This window comes from Megascapheus bottae, chromosome 22 (assembly GCF_031878675.1).
Source record: "Megascapheus bottae isolate mThoBot1 chromosome 22, mThoBot2.hap1, whole genome shotgun sequence".
Classification (NCBI taxonomy): Eukaryota; Metazoa; Chordata; class Mammalia; order Rodentia; family Geomyidae; genus Megascapheus; species Megascapheus bottae.
Window position 1 is genome coordinate 14,128,441 of NC_143530.1, and position 13,640 is coordinate 14,142,080.

At 49.6% G+C, this 13,640-nt stretch overlaps 1 protein-coding gene across 22 annotated transcripts; it reads left to right on the forward strand.

Moving 5' to 3' along the window:
* Positions 1 to 14: 14 nt before the first annotated feature.
* Positions 15 to 13,349, forward strand: Bag6 (BAG cochaperone 6). Of its 22 annotated transcripts, none has more exons than XM_090355956.1 (26): positions 15 to 104; positions 770 to 896; positions 2,366 to 2,483; positions 2,596 to 2,792; positions 3,034 to 3,087; positions 3,249 to 3,323; positions 4,637 to 4,875; positions 5,537 to 5,666; positions 6,134 to 6,331; positions 6,497 to 6,749; positions 7,067 to 7,144; positions 7,257 to 7,364; positions 7,486 to 7,598; positions 7,682 to 7,769; positions 7,951 to 8,234; positions 8,757 to 9,051; positions 9,293 to 9,462; positions 9,648 to 9,701; positions 10,797 to 10,899; positions 10,983 to 11,107; positions 11,262 to 11,408; positions 11,514 to 11,573; positions 11,683 to 11,826; positions 11,905 to 12,012; positions 12,757 to 12,903; positions 13,150 to 13,349. In XM_090355956.1, exons 2-26 carry the CDS (start codon positions 783 to 785, stop codon positions 13,243 to 13,245), a joined length of 3,498 nt encoding a protein of 1,165 aa, XP_090212082.1. In that variant the 5' UTR covers positions 15 to 104; positions 770 to 782; the 3' UTR covers positions 13,246 to 13,349. The 22 variants fall into 22 exon arrangements, with proteins under 22 accessions (XP_090212082.1, XP_090212086.1, XP_090212085.1 ...); XM_090355960.1 differs by having other exon boundaries at positions 11,926 to 12,012; XM_090355959.1 differs by having other exon boundaries at positions 7,685 to 7,769.
* Positions 13,350 to 13,640: the final 291 nt, after the last annotated feature.

Below are 13,640 nucleotides of genomic sequence, written 5' to 3' on the forward strand. Positions count from 1 at the left end.
CGTGCCCCACATAAGTAAATCTTGAAGACCTGGGGGAAGCCGGAAGTACCGCCTTGAGAGCCCCAAATACTAACGGGGAAACGGAAGTGGCCTTCGGTAGCAAGGTAGGGGAGACCGGAAGTGACGGTACGGCGGGGAAGTCGGGGGCGGAGCTGCTGGGTGGTGGTGCAGCCGCTGCTCGGTGTGTGTGTGTGTGTGTGCGCGCAGGCGCGCGCGTGTGTGTGTGTGGCCGGCCGCGCGTGAGGTGAGCCGCTCTGCTGGAACATCTACGGGAGGCGGAAGAGGGGCCCGCCAGCCAGCGGGTCCGAGCCCCCTGTGAGTGCGGTCTTGGGTCCGTAGTGATTTAGGCGGGTTCGATGGGCGTGGCGCGCGTGCGCGGAGCCTCTCTCTGCGCCAATTCTGGCGCGACCCTCGCTCTCGCGTTGTCCGGGGAGAGCGCTCCGTCCCTTGCCCTCTCGTAACTGGTGATGGCGCTCTTCTCGGGCTTTCTTTCCTGAGTCCCAGCCCCACTGGCCCTCCCTTGTGATTGGCACTGTGGAGCCCCTCCCATTTCCCGTCTTTCAGTTCCCTATGCCGTCCATCTCCTGGCCTTTGTGTTTCTCTCCCGGTGCCCCGGAATCAGATGAGGGATGAGGGCGGGCGTGAGTGTGTTTGCTTTTGCAGCAGGAACTTTTTAGGTATTGGGGCGGAGATTTCGCACGAGGGAGGCTTCTGGGTATATAAGATCTGCTAGCGGAGGGCGGGACTGACTCCCTTTGGTCTTCCTTAGAGAGCTGTCGGTCATGGAGCCCAGCGATAGTACCGGTACCGGTACCGCTATGGAGGAGCCTGACAGCCTGGAGGTGCTGGTGAAGACCTTGGACTCTCAGACCCGGACCTTTATTGTAGGGGCCCAGGTGAGACCCCAGCACTTTTTGGGAGACATCACTTAGCTCTTCTTTTTTTCTTCCCTAGAGAAGATCTTCGTTTTCTTGTCCTTAAAATTGCTCTTTATTGATTCATTTTGTTCATACTTTAAATAGAACATCATCTGATAGAGCTCAGTATAGAGGGAAATACAAAGGAAGGAAAAAATCCATGCTCTCATTACAGGTGGACCACAGTTTAGAGGGACAGGCACAGCTTCACCCTTTTGGAGGGGAACTATCGCACAGATACTTCAAACAATTGTTTTTTAATAAAGTGGTCATAGGTGCATACTGTGCTTATAAGGGACAAGAAATCATAATGTAAGTGAGCTGTAACAAGATTATTGAAAAGAGTGAATAATGTCTGTGGAATAATTTGAATCTCATGAGCTTAGTGCATGCAGTGTGGACATATTTTTTTATGGCTTTACTCCTGTAATTTTTGGAGACAAAATCATGAATAGTTTGTAGTTTTCTAAAACATGCAGGATCATACAGGCTCTTGTGATTAAATTCACATAAATATTCTGGTATTTTTCATGAGTCATTGGTTTAGTAAGAAAATATCCCCTTCCCTTTTTCTACCTCTAAACTAGAACTCCCTCTCCCACAGCGCTTTGTTCCCTCATTTTTTTCATTGGTTTTTCTTAGTCTGAATTCCCATCCCATTTTTTCTTTGCTATTGCTTTTATCTTTGAGATTAGAGGGAATAACCTGGTATTAGTTTGTGTTTCAGAAGGGGTTATTGGCACCTCTAGACGTACATAGTCCTTTGGGGACCAGACCAAAGAGAGGAGAGAAGGAATGTTAGTTGGCTTCCTATTTTGGGGAAGTAAGGGGCTGGTTAATTGGAGATAAGAGTCTCATGGGCTTTCCTGCATGGGTTGGTTTCAAACCATGATCCTCAGATCTCAGCCTCGTGAATAGCTAGGATTATAAGTGTGAGACATCAGCACTTGTCAGGATTCATTGTTGTCTTGAATTCAGGCAGGACTGTCTCAATAACTTTGTACAGTAATTAATTTCCCTAGCAAGTAGTTGGATAGTGGTTCTATAATTTTTTTTTTTGTCCCCACAGTACTGGGGCTTGAACTCAGGACCTGAGCTTCCTCAAGGCTAGAGCTCTACCACTTGAGCCACAGCACCACTTCCGGCTTTTTGTTGTTGCTTGTTTGTTTGTTTGCCAGTCCTGGGGCATGAACTTAGTGCCTGAGCACTGTCCTTGGGTTTTTTCCTGAGTCTAGTACCACTTGAGCCACAGCACCACTTCTGGCTTTTTTCTGTGTATGTGGTACTAAGGAATCAAACTCGGATCTTCGTGCAAGCTATAGGCCAGCACTCTACCACTAGGCCAAACTCCTGGCCCTCTATAATGGTTTTTACCCCAGCTTCCACAAGTGAGGTGTCCTTTTTTCCTCCATTCTCTGATTCCTATGTATTACTTGATCTCCTTATAGATGAATGTAAAAGAGTTTAAGGAGCATATTGCTGCCTCTGTCAGCATCCCATCTGAGAAACAACGTCTCATCTACCAGGGACGAGTTTTGCAAGATGATAAGAAGCTCCAGGAATACAGTAAGAGGGTGGGGAAGCAATTCTGAGGTTGAGGCTACTGTCCGAGAGGCATGAGTTAAGGCTTTGAGTTTACCTGTTTTGGTGTGTTATCTTTTTTTTTTTTTTCCTGCAGATGTTGGGGGGAAGGTTATTCACCTGGTGGAACGAGCTCCTCCTCAGACTCAGCTCCCTTCTGGAGCATCTTCTGGGACAGGATCTACTTCAACCACCCATGGTGGTGGACCCCTGCCTGGTACTCGGGGCCCTGGGGCCTCTGTTCATGACCGGAATGCCAACAGCTATGTCATGGTTGGAACCTTCAATCTTCCTGTAAGCCTGGGTTCCATATGTGTGAGATTTGTGGGAAAGGGCAGGGTAGGTTTGCTTGTGGTAGCAATAGGGGGCTCAGAAGATAGGTAGCTCTGTGTTTAGATTAGATTTGGAGGATCCTCTAGTCTGATATTGGCCTACTTTTTGAGTAAAAGAGCTGGGATTTCAGAGACTGAGTTGGAATTATGGAGGCCTTAGTATCTGGCTTCTCCCAGAACAACTTCCCTTACCCTTTCCCCAGAGTGACGGCTCTGCTGTGGATGTTCACATCAACATGGAACAGGCCCCAATTCAGGTATCGAGGGGCCTAGGAGGGTCAGGGAAGGGGATCTGGGAGAAGGAGGCCATCAGATGGGGGAGGACCTGGCTGAGGAAAAGCCTGGGATCTGGTTTAGTAGGCGGTGAAACTTATGGCTTTATCTCAGACCCACCCTGATCATCCATCTCATATTGTAGAGTGAGCCCCGGGTTCGGCTGGTGATGGCTCAACACATGATAAGGGATATACAGACGTTACTATCCCGGATGGAGGTAAGTGGGCAAGTCTGGCTGAAATTTATTCTTTGTTCCTCTTTACTCACAACCTCAGTTTGGGGGCACAATTTTTCCCCCTAGTCTGGTCTTTGTACAAGTGTTCTTTTAAGTAGAGAATGTATCTTTTGTGAGGCTATCTTGTGTATGTCAGCACTTGTGATGCCTGGTTTCTGAGATTTTGTTTCAAACTTGTCAGATAACTCTCCAATGAAAGAAGCATCCACAATATTTTATTTCTTTGGGACAAAGTCTCACTGTGTAGCCCGGGTTGGCCTTTTTTTTTTCCTTCTCGGTCGTGGGCTTGAACTGAAGGCCTGGGCACTGTCCCTGAGCTCTTAAGCTCAAGGCTACCACCCTACCCCTTGAGCCACAGACCACTTCCGGTTTTCTAGTGATTAATTGGAGATAAGAATCTCAGCTCCAGGTTGGCCTTAAACTTGTAATCCTACTCAGTTTCCCAAGTGTGGATATTATAGATACACAGGTATACACCATCATGCTCAGTACATTCAACTTTTTTTTTTTTTTTTTTGCCAGTCTTGGGGCTTGAACTCTGGGTCTGGGCACTGTCCCTGAGCTGCTTTTTGCTTAAGGCTAGCGTTCTACCATTTGAGCCACAGCACCACTTACAGCTTTTTCTGTGTACGTGGTAACTAAGGAGTTGAACCCAGGTTTTTCTGTATCCTAGGTGAGCACTCTTCCACTGGGCTAAACTCCTGACCCAAATTTTACTTTTTTTACTATCATACTCAGTGTCAGTTTGTCCTCATTTTACTAGTTTGTGTTGTAGCTGCAGCTTGTGGTCTTTCCTTGTGGTTGAAGTTAGAAATTCACAGTACTTAACTCTTGGTTACTGATTTGTTTATAGATATTACAGACATCTATATCTAACATTGGCAGTCATGTACTGTTGCTGAGGAATCAAATATATGAATGTTGATTTCTGCCTTTAAGGAGTCTAGTTAGAATACCATCTTCATTTTTTTTTTCCCCCGTTGTAGGACTTGAACTCTGGGCATGGGCGTTGTCCCTGAGTTCTTCAGGTCAAGGCTACCACCTTACCCCTTGAGCCACCACAGTACTACTTCTGGTTTCCTGGTTAATTGGAGATAAGAGTGTCACTGACTTTTTGGTGCCTGGGCTGGCTTTGAACCATGATCCTCAGATCTCAGCCTCCTGAGTAGCTAGGATTACAGGCACGAGCCACCGTGCCCAACTATCATCTTCACTTTTGACTCCTGCAGTCTGAGTAATGGTGTGGCAGCAGTCTCATTCTGCCTTTGTTCTCTTGACTCTGCCTCCACATGTAGTGCCGCGGGGGATCCCAAGCACAGCCCGGTCAGCTACCTCCCCAGACGCCGGCCGGGGCCCCGGAGGTAGTATCCTTGAGCTCACAAACATCAGAGTCAGTTGAAAGTGAAGTGCCCCCACGGGAACCCATGGAGGCAGAAGAAACAGAGGAGCATGCCCCAACCCAGAGCCCGGAACTCACCCCTTCTGGCCCTGCCCCAGTGGGCCCAACACCTGCCCCAGAGACTAATGCACCCAAGTAAGATATGGAGGGGATCTTTGGGGATTTGGGGGTTCCTGAGTGCAGCATGAGGACTAAGAGGTATGATGGGAGGAGGAGAAGCATTGGCCAGTGTTCTTTGGAGAGTTAGCACTGTGAGGCAACATGGGACTCTTGGTCTAGGTAAACGAAGTTAGGGCTGGCAGCTAAGTGGGACCCTTGCTCTGTCTGGGGCAAGGAGATTGAAATCAGAATGTGTGTGTGTGTGTGTGTGTGTGTGTCTTTTTTTTTTTTTGCTAGTCCTGGGAACTGAACTCAGGGCCTGGGCAGTGTTCTTGGGCATTCTTAAGTCTAGCGCTCTACCATGTGAGCCATAGCACCACTTCCAGCATTTTCTGTGTGTGTGGTACCGAGGAATCAAGCCCAGGGCTTGGTGCATGCTAGGCAAGCGTGCTCCTGTTCCCTGATTTGTGTCTTGAGCCTGATCAAAATTTTTTCTCATTTCTTTCTGTTGTCGGCACGGGATTGTGGTGAGAAGGTGGGAGCAGTTATTTTTCATCTTCCCATAAAAGACAAAACCAGAAGTTCTACTAGTCCAGAAGATTGGGTCAGGAATCCAGGAGGGTAGATAGGGCACCTGTGGACAGTGAGATGGGCACTCTTGACAGCCTTGGTTCACTGTCCTTGGGGTTGTCCACAGCCATCCTTCCCCTGCGGAGTACGTTGAGGTGCTCCAGGAGCTGCAGCGACTGGAGAGCCGCCTCCAGCCCTTCCTGCAGCGCTACTATGAGGTTCTGGGTACTGCTGCCACCACAGATTACAACAACAATGTGAGCCTCTCATGACTCTCTTCATTTCCCCTCTCTTTCCTTTTTATCCCCTTCCCTTCAGAACTCAGAACAGGGCAAGATGCAGATAACCATTTACTCCCTTAAACAGTATCACAACAAAATTCCTGTAGATAGGCATGTGAGCTTTCCTCCCATCCAGAGCAGATGATAAGTCTTGGCCGTACCCAGTGTCTTTGTCCTTGAATTGTGTTTGAAATTTTAAACACAAGGAAGATGAGTAGACGATGACTTAACACTATCTCTTGTTTAGTTCTTTTTATGCAAAGTTCTGTATTAAATAGAATTTACCTGCTAAGCTTTGGTATTGAAATCTTATAGGACATGGCATTATTACTGCTGTTAGTAAGGTAGAATTTAGTTCAGTGTTTTCAGTGAGGCGAATTCCAGCTTGATGTTTCCTGTTTTTGTTTTTGTTTTTTTTCTCCTGTGTTTGCCCTGGAGCACAGCATGAAGGCCGAGAAGAAGACCAGAGGTTGATCAACCTGGTCGGGGAGAGTCTGCGGCTGCTGGGAAACACATTTGTGGCGCTGTCTGACCTGCGTTGTAATTTGGCCTGTGCACCCCCACGGCACCTGCATGTGGTCCGGCCCATGTCCCACTACACCACCCCAATGGTGCTCCAGCAGGCAGCCATTCCCATCCAGGTAAGAATGGAGTGAGTCATGGTAGATTGGTCCAGAGAGGCTGCTGGGCTTGGAAGAAGACTTCTGAACCATTGTGATTAAAGATGTAGGAGTCTTCAGATGTGCTGGATACTCTGGATTAGGATGTTTCTTTTTTCCCACTTCTGCCTGCCTGCCTTTTTCCAGATAAATGTGGGGACCACTGTGACCATGACAGGAAATGGAACTCGACCCCCTCCGGCTCCCAGTGTGGAGGTACCTACCCCTGGTTCTGGCCAGGCCTCGTCCCTGGCTCCGACTTCTACCACTGTTGAATCTTCCACTGAGGGGACATCCCCCCCAGGGCCAGCTCCCCCACCGGCCACCAGCCACCCCAGGGTCATCCGGATTTCCCACCAGAGTGTGGAACCTGTGGTCATGATGCATATGAACATTCAGGGTGAGTTTGGTCAGTGGCTGGCAGAAAGGAGCATCAGATCAGGGTTGGGGTTGGTGTTGGGCTTGATGCTGAGGTATGGAAGAGTGAGGGTGGGGTAAGGGGAAGGCCAGTGCTGGTGGTTAGCCTTAAGGAAAAGATGGGGAGAGGAGAAAAAGGAGCTGTTTTTCCTTAAAGTTTTGTTTTCATGAAGCAAACAGCTTCTCCTGTCTAGATGGAGGGAGAAGGCAGGCTTTTTAATCAAGGGAGTGAGAGACTGAAGGATTGCTCATTTCAGGGGGATATGGTCTCAGGGCTGTTCTCTCTGTCTTCCTGCCCAGATGCTGGCACACAGCCTGGTGGTGTCCCGAGCGCTCCCACAGGCCCTTTAGGACCCTCTGGTCATGGCCAAACCCTTGGTAAGTATGAAGACATTAGAGCAGGTCAAGCTCTGGGTTAGAGAAAGGGGTAGGGCTGAGTGGGTGGGTTAAAAGGGTCCAGGTTCAAGGTTACATCAGACCCGCCCCCCAGGCTCCACCCTCATCCAGCTGCCCTCCCTGTCCCCTGAGTTCATGCACGCCGTCGCCCACCAGATCACTCATCAGGCCATGGTGGCAGCTGTTGCCTCCGCGGCCACAGGTAATGACCTGAAAGGGGAGACCTGGGGGTGGGACATAGTCCACGGTGGCGGGTATTGTTGACTAGTGGGTAAGGGCCTACCCCTCAGCCCTTTTGGGTCTCTCTCTTCTACTGTCCACAGGACAGCAGGTCCCAGGCTTTCCAACGGCTCCCACCCGGGTAGTGATTGCCCGGCCCACCCCTCCACAGGCTCGACCTTCCCATCCCGGAGGCCCACCAGGCTCAGGAGCTCTGGTGAGCAAGGATGGGGAGTTCAGCAAGGAGCAGTCCTGGATAGGGCATGGAAAAGAGCAGAACTAAAATCCTGTCTCCCCTAGCAGGGCTCTGGCGTTGGTACGAATACTTCCTTGGCCCAGATGGTGAGCGGCCTCGTGGGGCAGCTTCTTATGCAGCCTGTCCTTGTGGGTAAGTTGTCATCCTTCTCCATCTTAAGTCTGAAGGTCTCTTCCTAGCCTGTTTACTGGTACTTCTCAGTTCCTTTCATAAATAATTTTTTGGTTTTTGCTCTTCTTCTATAAAGACCAGAATGAAGCTATGACAGTGTCTGGGCTTTCTTCATGTTTGACCTTCTTTTGATTCTTGACAGCTCAGGGGACCCCAGGAATGGCTCCATCTCCTGCCCCTGCCACAGCTTCGGCTAGTGCCGGCACCACCAACACAGCTACCACAGCTGGCCCTGCTCCTGGGGGGCCTGCTCAACCTCCACCACCTCAGCCCTCCACAGCTGATCTTCAGTTCTCTCAGCTCTTGGGGAACCTGCTAGGGCCTACAGGGCCTGGGGCTGGGGGACCTGGTGTGGCTTCTCCCACCATCACTGTGGCGATGCCCGGAGTCCCTGCTTTTCTCCAGGGCATGACTGATTTTTTGCAGGTTAGTATCTAGCTTACCCTTTATTTCATGTTTGTTCCTTAATCCAGCCTAGACTGGTACTTTGTTGGCATTCTCTAGCACTGGACTACAGCCCCTAATGAAATACCAAGGCAAGGGACATAGTTCAGTGATTCTGAATCCTCTGTTAGGGAGATGAAAAAGTTTAGTGGCTTTCTGATATAACCTGTTCAGAGGAAGAGAGATGGTTGATCAGAATCACTCTTGCTTAATAGCCATCCACAGTGTTTTAGTTTTTTTCTTTTTCAAAATCAGATCACACTGTGTAGCCTAGAATGGCCTCAGACTCAAATATCATCCTGCCTCAGTTTGACAAGTAATGGGATTACAGCCACGTGACACTTCTAGTGGCTAATATTCTTGTTTTAACTGAGGAAAGATCAGAATGTAACTCTGTGGCTCTTTTCTCAGGCCCTTATTGTTTGTCCCCTCTTGATGCCGTTTTATGTCCTTGTCTTTATTCTCACCTTGTCTCCTGTTCTTTATTCCTTCTCTGTTTGCCAGGCAACACAGACTGCCCCTCCGCCTCCTCCTCCTCCTCCTCCCCCTCCGCCCCCAGCCCCAGAGCAGCAGACCACACCCCCACCAGGGTCCCCTTCTGGTGGTGCAGGGAGTCCTGGAGGTCTAGGTCCTGAGAGCCTGCCACCAGAGTTTTTCACCTCTGTGGTGCAAGGTGTTCTGAGTTCCCTTCTGGGCTCCTTGGGGGCTCGGGCTGGCAGCAGTGAAAGTATTGCTGCCTTCATCCAACGCCTCAGTGGATCCAGCAACATCTTTGAGCCAGGGGCTGATGGAGCCCTCGGTAAGCAAAAATGGAGTGTTTTTGTCTTCTCCAGGACAGGACATCCCGGGAATATAGATAGCTTTTTTTTTCTTGTAATATACAGAGGGGTTGCAGTTACATAAGTGAGGGACATTTCTTTTTGAAATTTTCTTTTCTCCCCTAGATAGCATTTCATTATTAGCAGATGAGAAGAGGCTGATGGGCTGGAGGTGGGTGGGTAAGCTCAGAGGTAAAAGCTAATTTCTGCCCTTGTCTGCAGGATTTTTTGGGGCCTTGCTCTCTCTTCTGTGCCAGAATTTCTCCATGGTGGATGTGGTAATGCTTCTCCATGGGCATTTCCAGCCACTACAGCGGCTCCAGCCCCAGTTGCGATCCTTCTTCCACCAGCACTACCTAGGTGGCCAGGAGCCCACACCTAGCAACATTCGGGTGAGTGAATGCCCGGGGCCCATGAGCTGTTACCCTCCATACCTTTTGTTCCTTATTCCCAATTCTACTTTTCTGTCAGCTAAAGCTACAGCTATACCACCTGAGCCCTGGACTTATTAGTGGGGAGGTGGGAGTAGTCTCGTGAGAACAGAGGCTCGAGACTAAACTGTAATGTCTTTCCATAGATGGCCACCCACACGCTGATCAACGGGCTGGAAGAATATGTGCGGGAGAGTTTTGTGAGTAAGCTTTCTCTATTCTCCTGTCCTGAGTTTGGGTAGAGAAGCTAATGCTCCCTGCGCCTCCTCTTGCACTTGCAATCCCTTACTCTGTGTGTTGCTGTCGGTGTGCGCGTGCTTATGCACGAATGCTAGTACCAGTCACTGTCTATTAGGCTTTTTCTCTCAAGGCTGGAGCTCTGTGACTTGGCACATCTCCAGTTGTGACCTTTTGGTGGTTAATTGGAGATAATGTTTTATGGAAGCTTGGCATTGGTGGCTCACGTCTGTAATCTTAGCTACTCAGGAGGCTGATATCTGAGGATTGTAGTTCAAAGCCAGCTAGGGCAGGAAAGCTTGAGAGATTCTCCATTAACCACCAGAAAACTGGAAGTGGCATTGGAAGAGGGGTAACCTTTAGTAAAAAGAGTTCAGGAACAGCACTCAGGACCTGAGTTCAAACCTCAGGACTGTCACCACCAACAGCAAAAAAGAATGTAAAGGACTTTGTTGCCTGACCTGGCTTCAAACCATAATTCTCAGATCTCAGTCTCCTGAGTAACCAGGAATTCAGGTGTGAGCCACCAGTCCCAGTCCTTGTTTGTTGTTTGTAGCCATCTCTGGGAGCTTGAACCTAGGGTTCTACCACTTGAGACTCAGCTCCACTTCTGGCTTTGTTGGTAGTTTACTGGAGGTAAGAGTCTCACAGACTTTTCTGCCCAGGCTGGCTTTGAACCACTATCCTTAGATCTTGATTTGATATTTCTCCTCCCTCCTCTCCCCCTCCCCCCTCCCCTCCCCTCTCCCCCTCCTCCCCCTTCCCCTCCCTCTCCCAGGCATGAACTCAGGGCCTGGCTACCCTGAGCCTCTCCTCTTTTGCTCAAGGCTTGCATTCTACCACTTGAGCCATAGTGCCACTTCTGGCTTTTTCCATTTATGTGAAACTGAGGGATCAAACCCAAGGTTTCATCCATGCTAGGCAAGCACTCTACCATAAAACCACATTCCCAGCCTCAGATCTCAAAGTCTCCTGAGTAGCTAGGATTATAGATAGACATGAGCCACCAGTGCTGGTCCTTAACTTGGTTCTTACGGTAGGTATGCCTTGTCTTTCAGTCTTTGGTGCAGGTTCAGCCAGGTGTGGACATCATCCGGACAAATCTAGAATTTCTCCAGGAGCAGTTTAATAACATTGCTGCTCATGTGCTGCACTGCACAGGTCAGGGGGTGACCAGGCCAGGGTGGGTGGGGATATATTCATGCACAAGGCATCCATGTTCCCTCCTTATATCTGGATTACAGACAATGGATTTGGAGCCCGTTTGTTGGAGTTGTGTAACCAGGGTCTGTTTGAATGCTTGGCCCTGAACCTGCACTGCTTAGGGGGACAGCAGATGGAGCTTGCTGCTGTCATCAATGGCCGAATTGTAAGCACCACCCAACTCCGGGTCCTCCTTACTTCATTCTATGTCCTACATACAGTTTCCACTTTTCTTCTAACTGCCACCCATTACTTGATCTGATAAATGGCAAAAGGTGGTTAAGGGTTTCTGTGTTGTATGTCTCCTTTCTGACCCTTAGCGTCGTATGTCTCGTGGTGTGAATCCATCCTTGGTGAGCTGGCTGACCACCATGATGGGCCTAAGACTGCAGGTGGTCCTGGAGCACATGCCCGTGGGCCCTGATGCCATTCTCAGATATGTTCGCAGGGTTGGTGATCCACCTCAGGTAAGAGACCTGACAAACTCTGGGGTCAGGAGACTTGAGAGAACTTGGATTGGACAGAGATCTGAGAGGGCATTGTTTTGTTCTCTTTCTGTCCCATTCTTACAGACACTTTCGGAGGAGCCAATGGAAGTTCAGGGAGCAGAAAGAACTTCCCCTGATCCTCAGGTACCAGGAAGAGTTTGAGGGACCAGATATGGAGTTTGGAGGGCTGGGGGAAGAAGGGCTGGAGGCTAAGAATTCTGAAGTCTGGATCTTCCTGCCATCTTAACGCCAGCGGGAGAATGCTTCCCCAGCCCCTGGAACAACAGCAGAAGAGGCCATGTCCCGAGGCCCAGCCCCTGCTCCTGAGGGTGGCTCCCGTGATGAACAAGATGGGGCTTCAACTGAGACAGAGCCTTGGGCAGCTGCAGTCCCCCCAGTAAGTGGCATAAGATGAAGCATTGGGCTGAGGCAGCTGTAAGTGGTGGGAATTACTTTCTGGTCTTTTCCTTAACAGGAATGGGTCCCTATTATCCAGCAGGACATTCAGAGTCAGCGGAAGGTGAAACCCCAGCCACCCCTGAGTGATGCCTACCTCAGCGGGATGCCGGCCAAGAGACGCAAGGTTGGTTCCCCACTTCCATGAGGATCCCTTTCTATTCTTGTTCCCCTGTTTTGCTTAGAATCTACATAGAATGGAAGGAACACTTTCTGGTTCACTCTTTTCATTTAATGAGGAGACCTTTTAGGGTTCACACTTGCTTGCTTTGTCTTCGTTAGCAGTCTTGGTCCCTTAGATGCCTTATTCCCCAAGTGACTTAAGCCCATTTCCTTTTATGATCCACTTCTTCCTGTGGATAAGTTAGCTCCACATCCTGTATGAGTGACCCATTCATGTCCTCTTAGTTCAGATTCAGCACATTCAAACATCTCTGGGTTTTGTGAGACAGGAAAACATTTCTGCTGTCAAAGTCACATGGTGGGAGGTGGAGATGGGGAAGATTATGGTTCAAGGAAAGAGTTTTGTGAGTCCCCATCTCTACCAGTAAAAGCTGGGCATGATGGGGTACACTTGTCATTCTAGGTATACCGAAAGTGTAAATAGGATTGCTGTCCAGGGCAAAAAGTGAAAACTTACTAAGAAAAGCAGAAAGGGCTGAGGGTATGGTTGCACGTAGTAGAGCATCCACTCAGCAAGCACAAGACCCCAAGTTGAAACCCTAGCATTGCCAAAAACACATGCATGGACTGTTTCCCTTATCTCCATTAGCATAGATGCTTAGCGGTTGACTCGTGGAGAGGGTGAGCTGGGTGGTGGCACTCGATCTGACATCGATCCCCTTTTCCCTCCCAATCCCCTATCCCCCAGACGATGCAGGGTGAGGGCCCCCAGCTGCTTCTCTCAGAGGCTGTGAGCCGGGCAGCTAAGGCAGCCGGAGCTAGGCCCCTGACGAGCCCTGAGAGCCTGAGCCGGGACCTGGAGGCACCAGAGGTTCAGGAGAGCTACAGGCAGCAGGTGCCCCCCACCTTTTAGCAGAATAGGGATGGTCTAGTGGGAGGGGTTGGGCCTGCGTCCCTTTTCCCTGCATCCTGTCAGAGAACACTTTTCCCTTAACATCTGGGAAGGCTCAGTTGGTGCCATTTTGGGCTGTTGACAGTATGGCTGGTGGGGGAAGCATTAGCTCCTAAGGGATGGTTTTGTGTGCTTGCTGGGATTATGGGGTTTGGCTAGACTTTCAGCCTGGTTGTTCTCTTTTTCTAGCTCCGGTCTGATATACAAAAACGACTGCAGGAAGACCCCAACTACACCCCCCAGCGCTTCCCTAATACCCACCGGGCCTTTGCTGATGATCCCTAGCTTTTTGCTGATGATCCCTAGCTCTTTGCTCAGTGGCCCTTCTTCACCAGGGGACCATTTCCCCCTTCACAGTATTTAAGAAATAAAAGTCGGATTTTCCTGGCTCTTGTCTCCACATTTTTTTTCTTGCCAGTCCCAGGGACTGAAATCAGGGCCTGAATAGTCTTGGGGCTTTGTCAAGGCTAGAGGCATTGCCACTTGAGCCAGAACACCACTTCCAGCTTTTTCTGTGTATGTAGGACTGAGGAATTGAACCTGGGTCTTCGTGCATGCTAGGCAAGCACTCTGCCATTAGGCTAAACTCCTGGCCCCTCCACATTAAGATGTCTAGATTCCTCTCTTCTGTGAACTTGGGAATTGCATTATAGTAGTCAGCTTGTAACATCTCCTAGCAG

Coding starts and splice junctions, on each gene's coding strand:
- Bag6 (XM_090355956.1), top strand. CDS start 783: ATGGAGCCCAGCGATAGTACCGGTACCGGTACCGCTATGGAGGAGCCT. Junction 6,750..7,066: donor GATGCATATGAACATTCAGG/GTGAGTTTGGTC, acceptor CTTCCTGCCCAG/ATGCTGGCACACAGCCTGGT. Junction 9,702..10,796: donor AATATGTGCGGGAGAGTTTT/GTGAGTAAGCTT, acceptor CTTGTCTTTCAG/TCTTTGGTGCAGGTTCAGCC.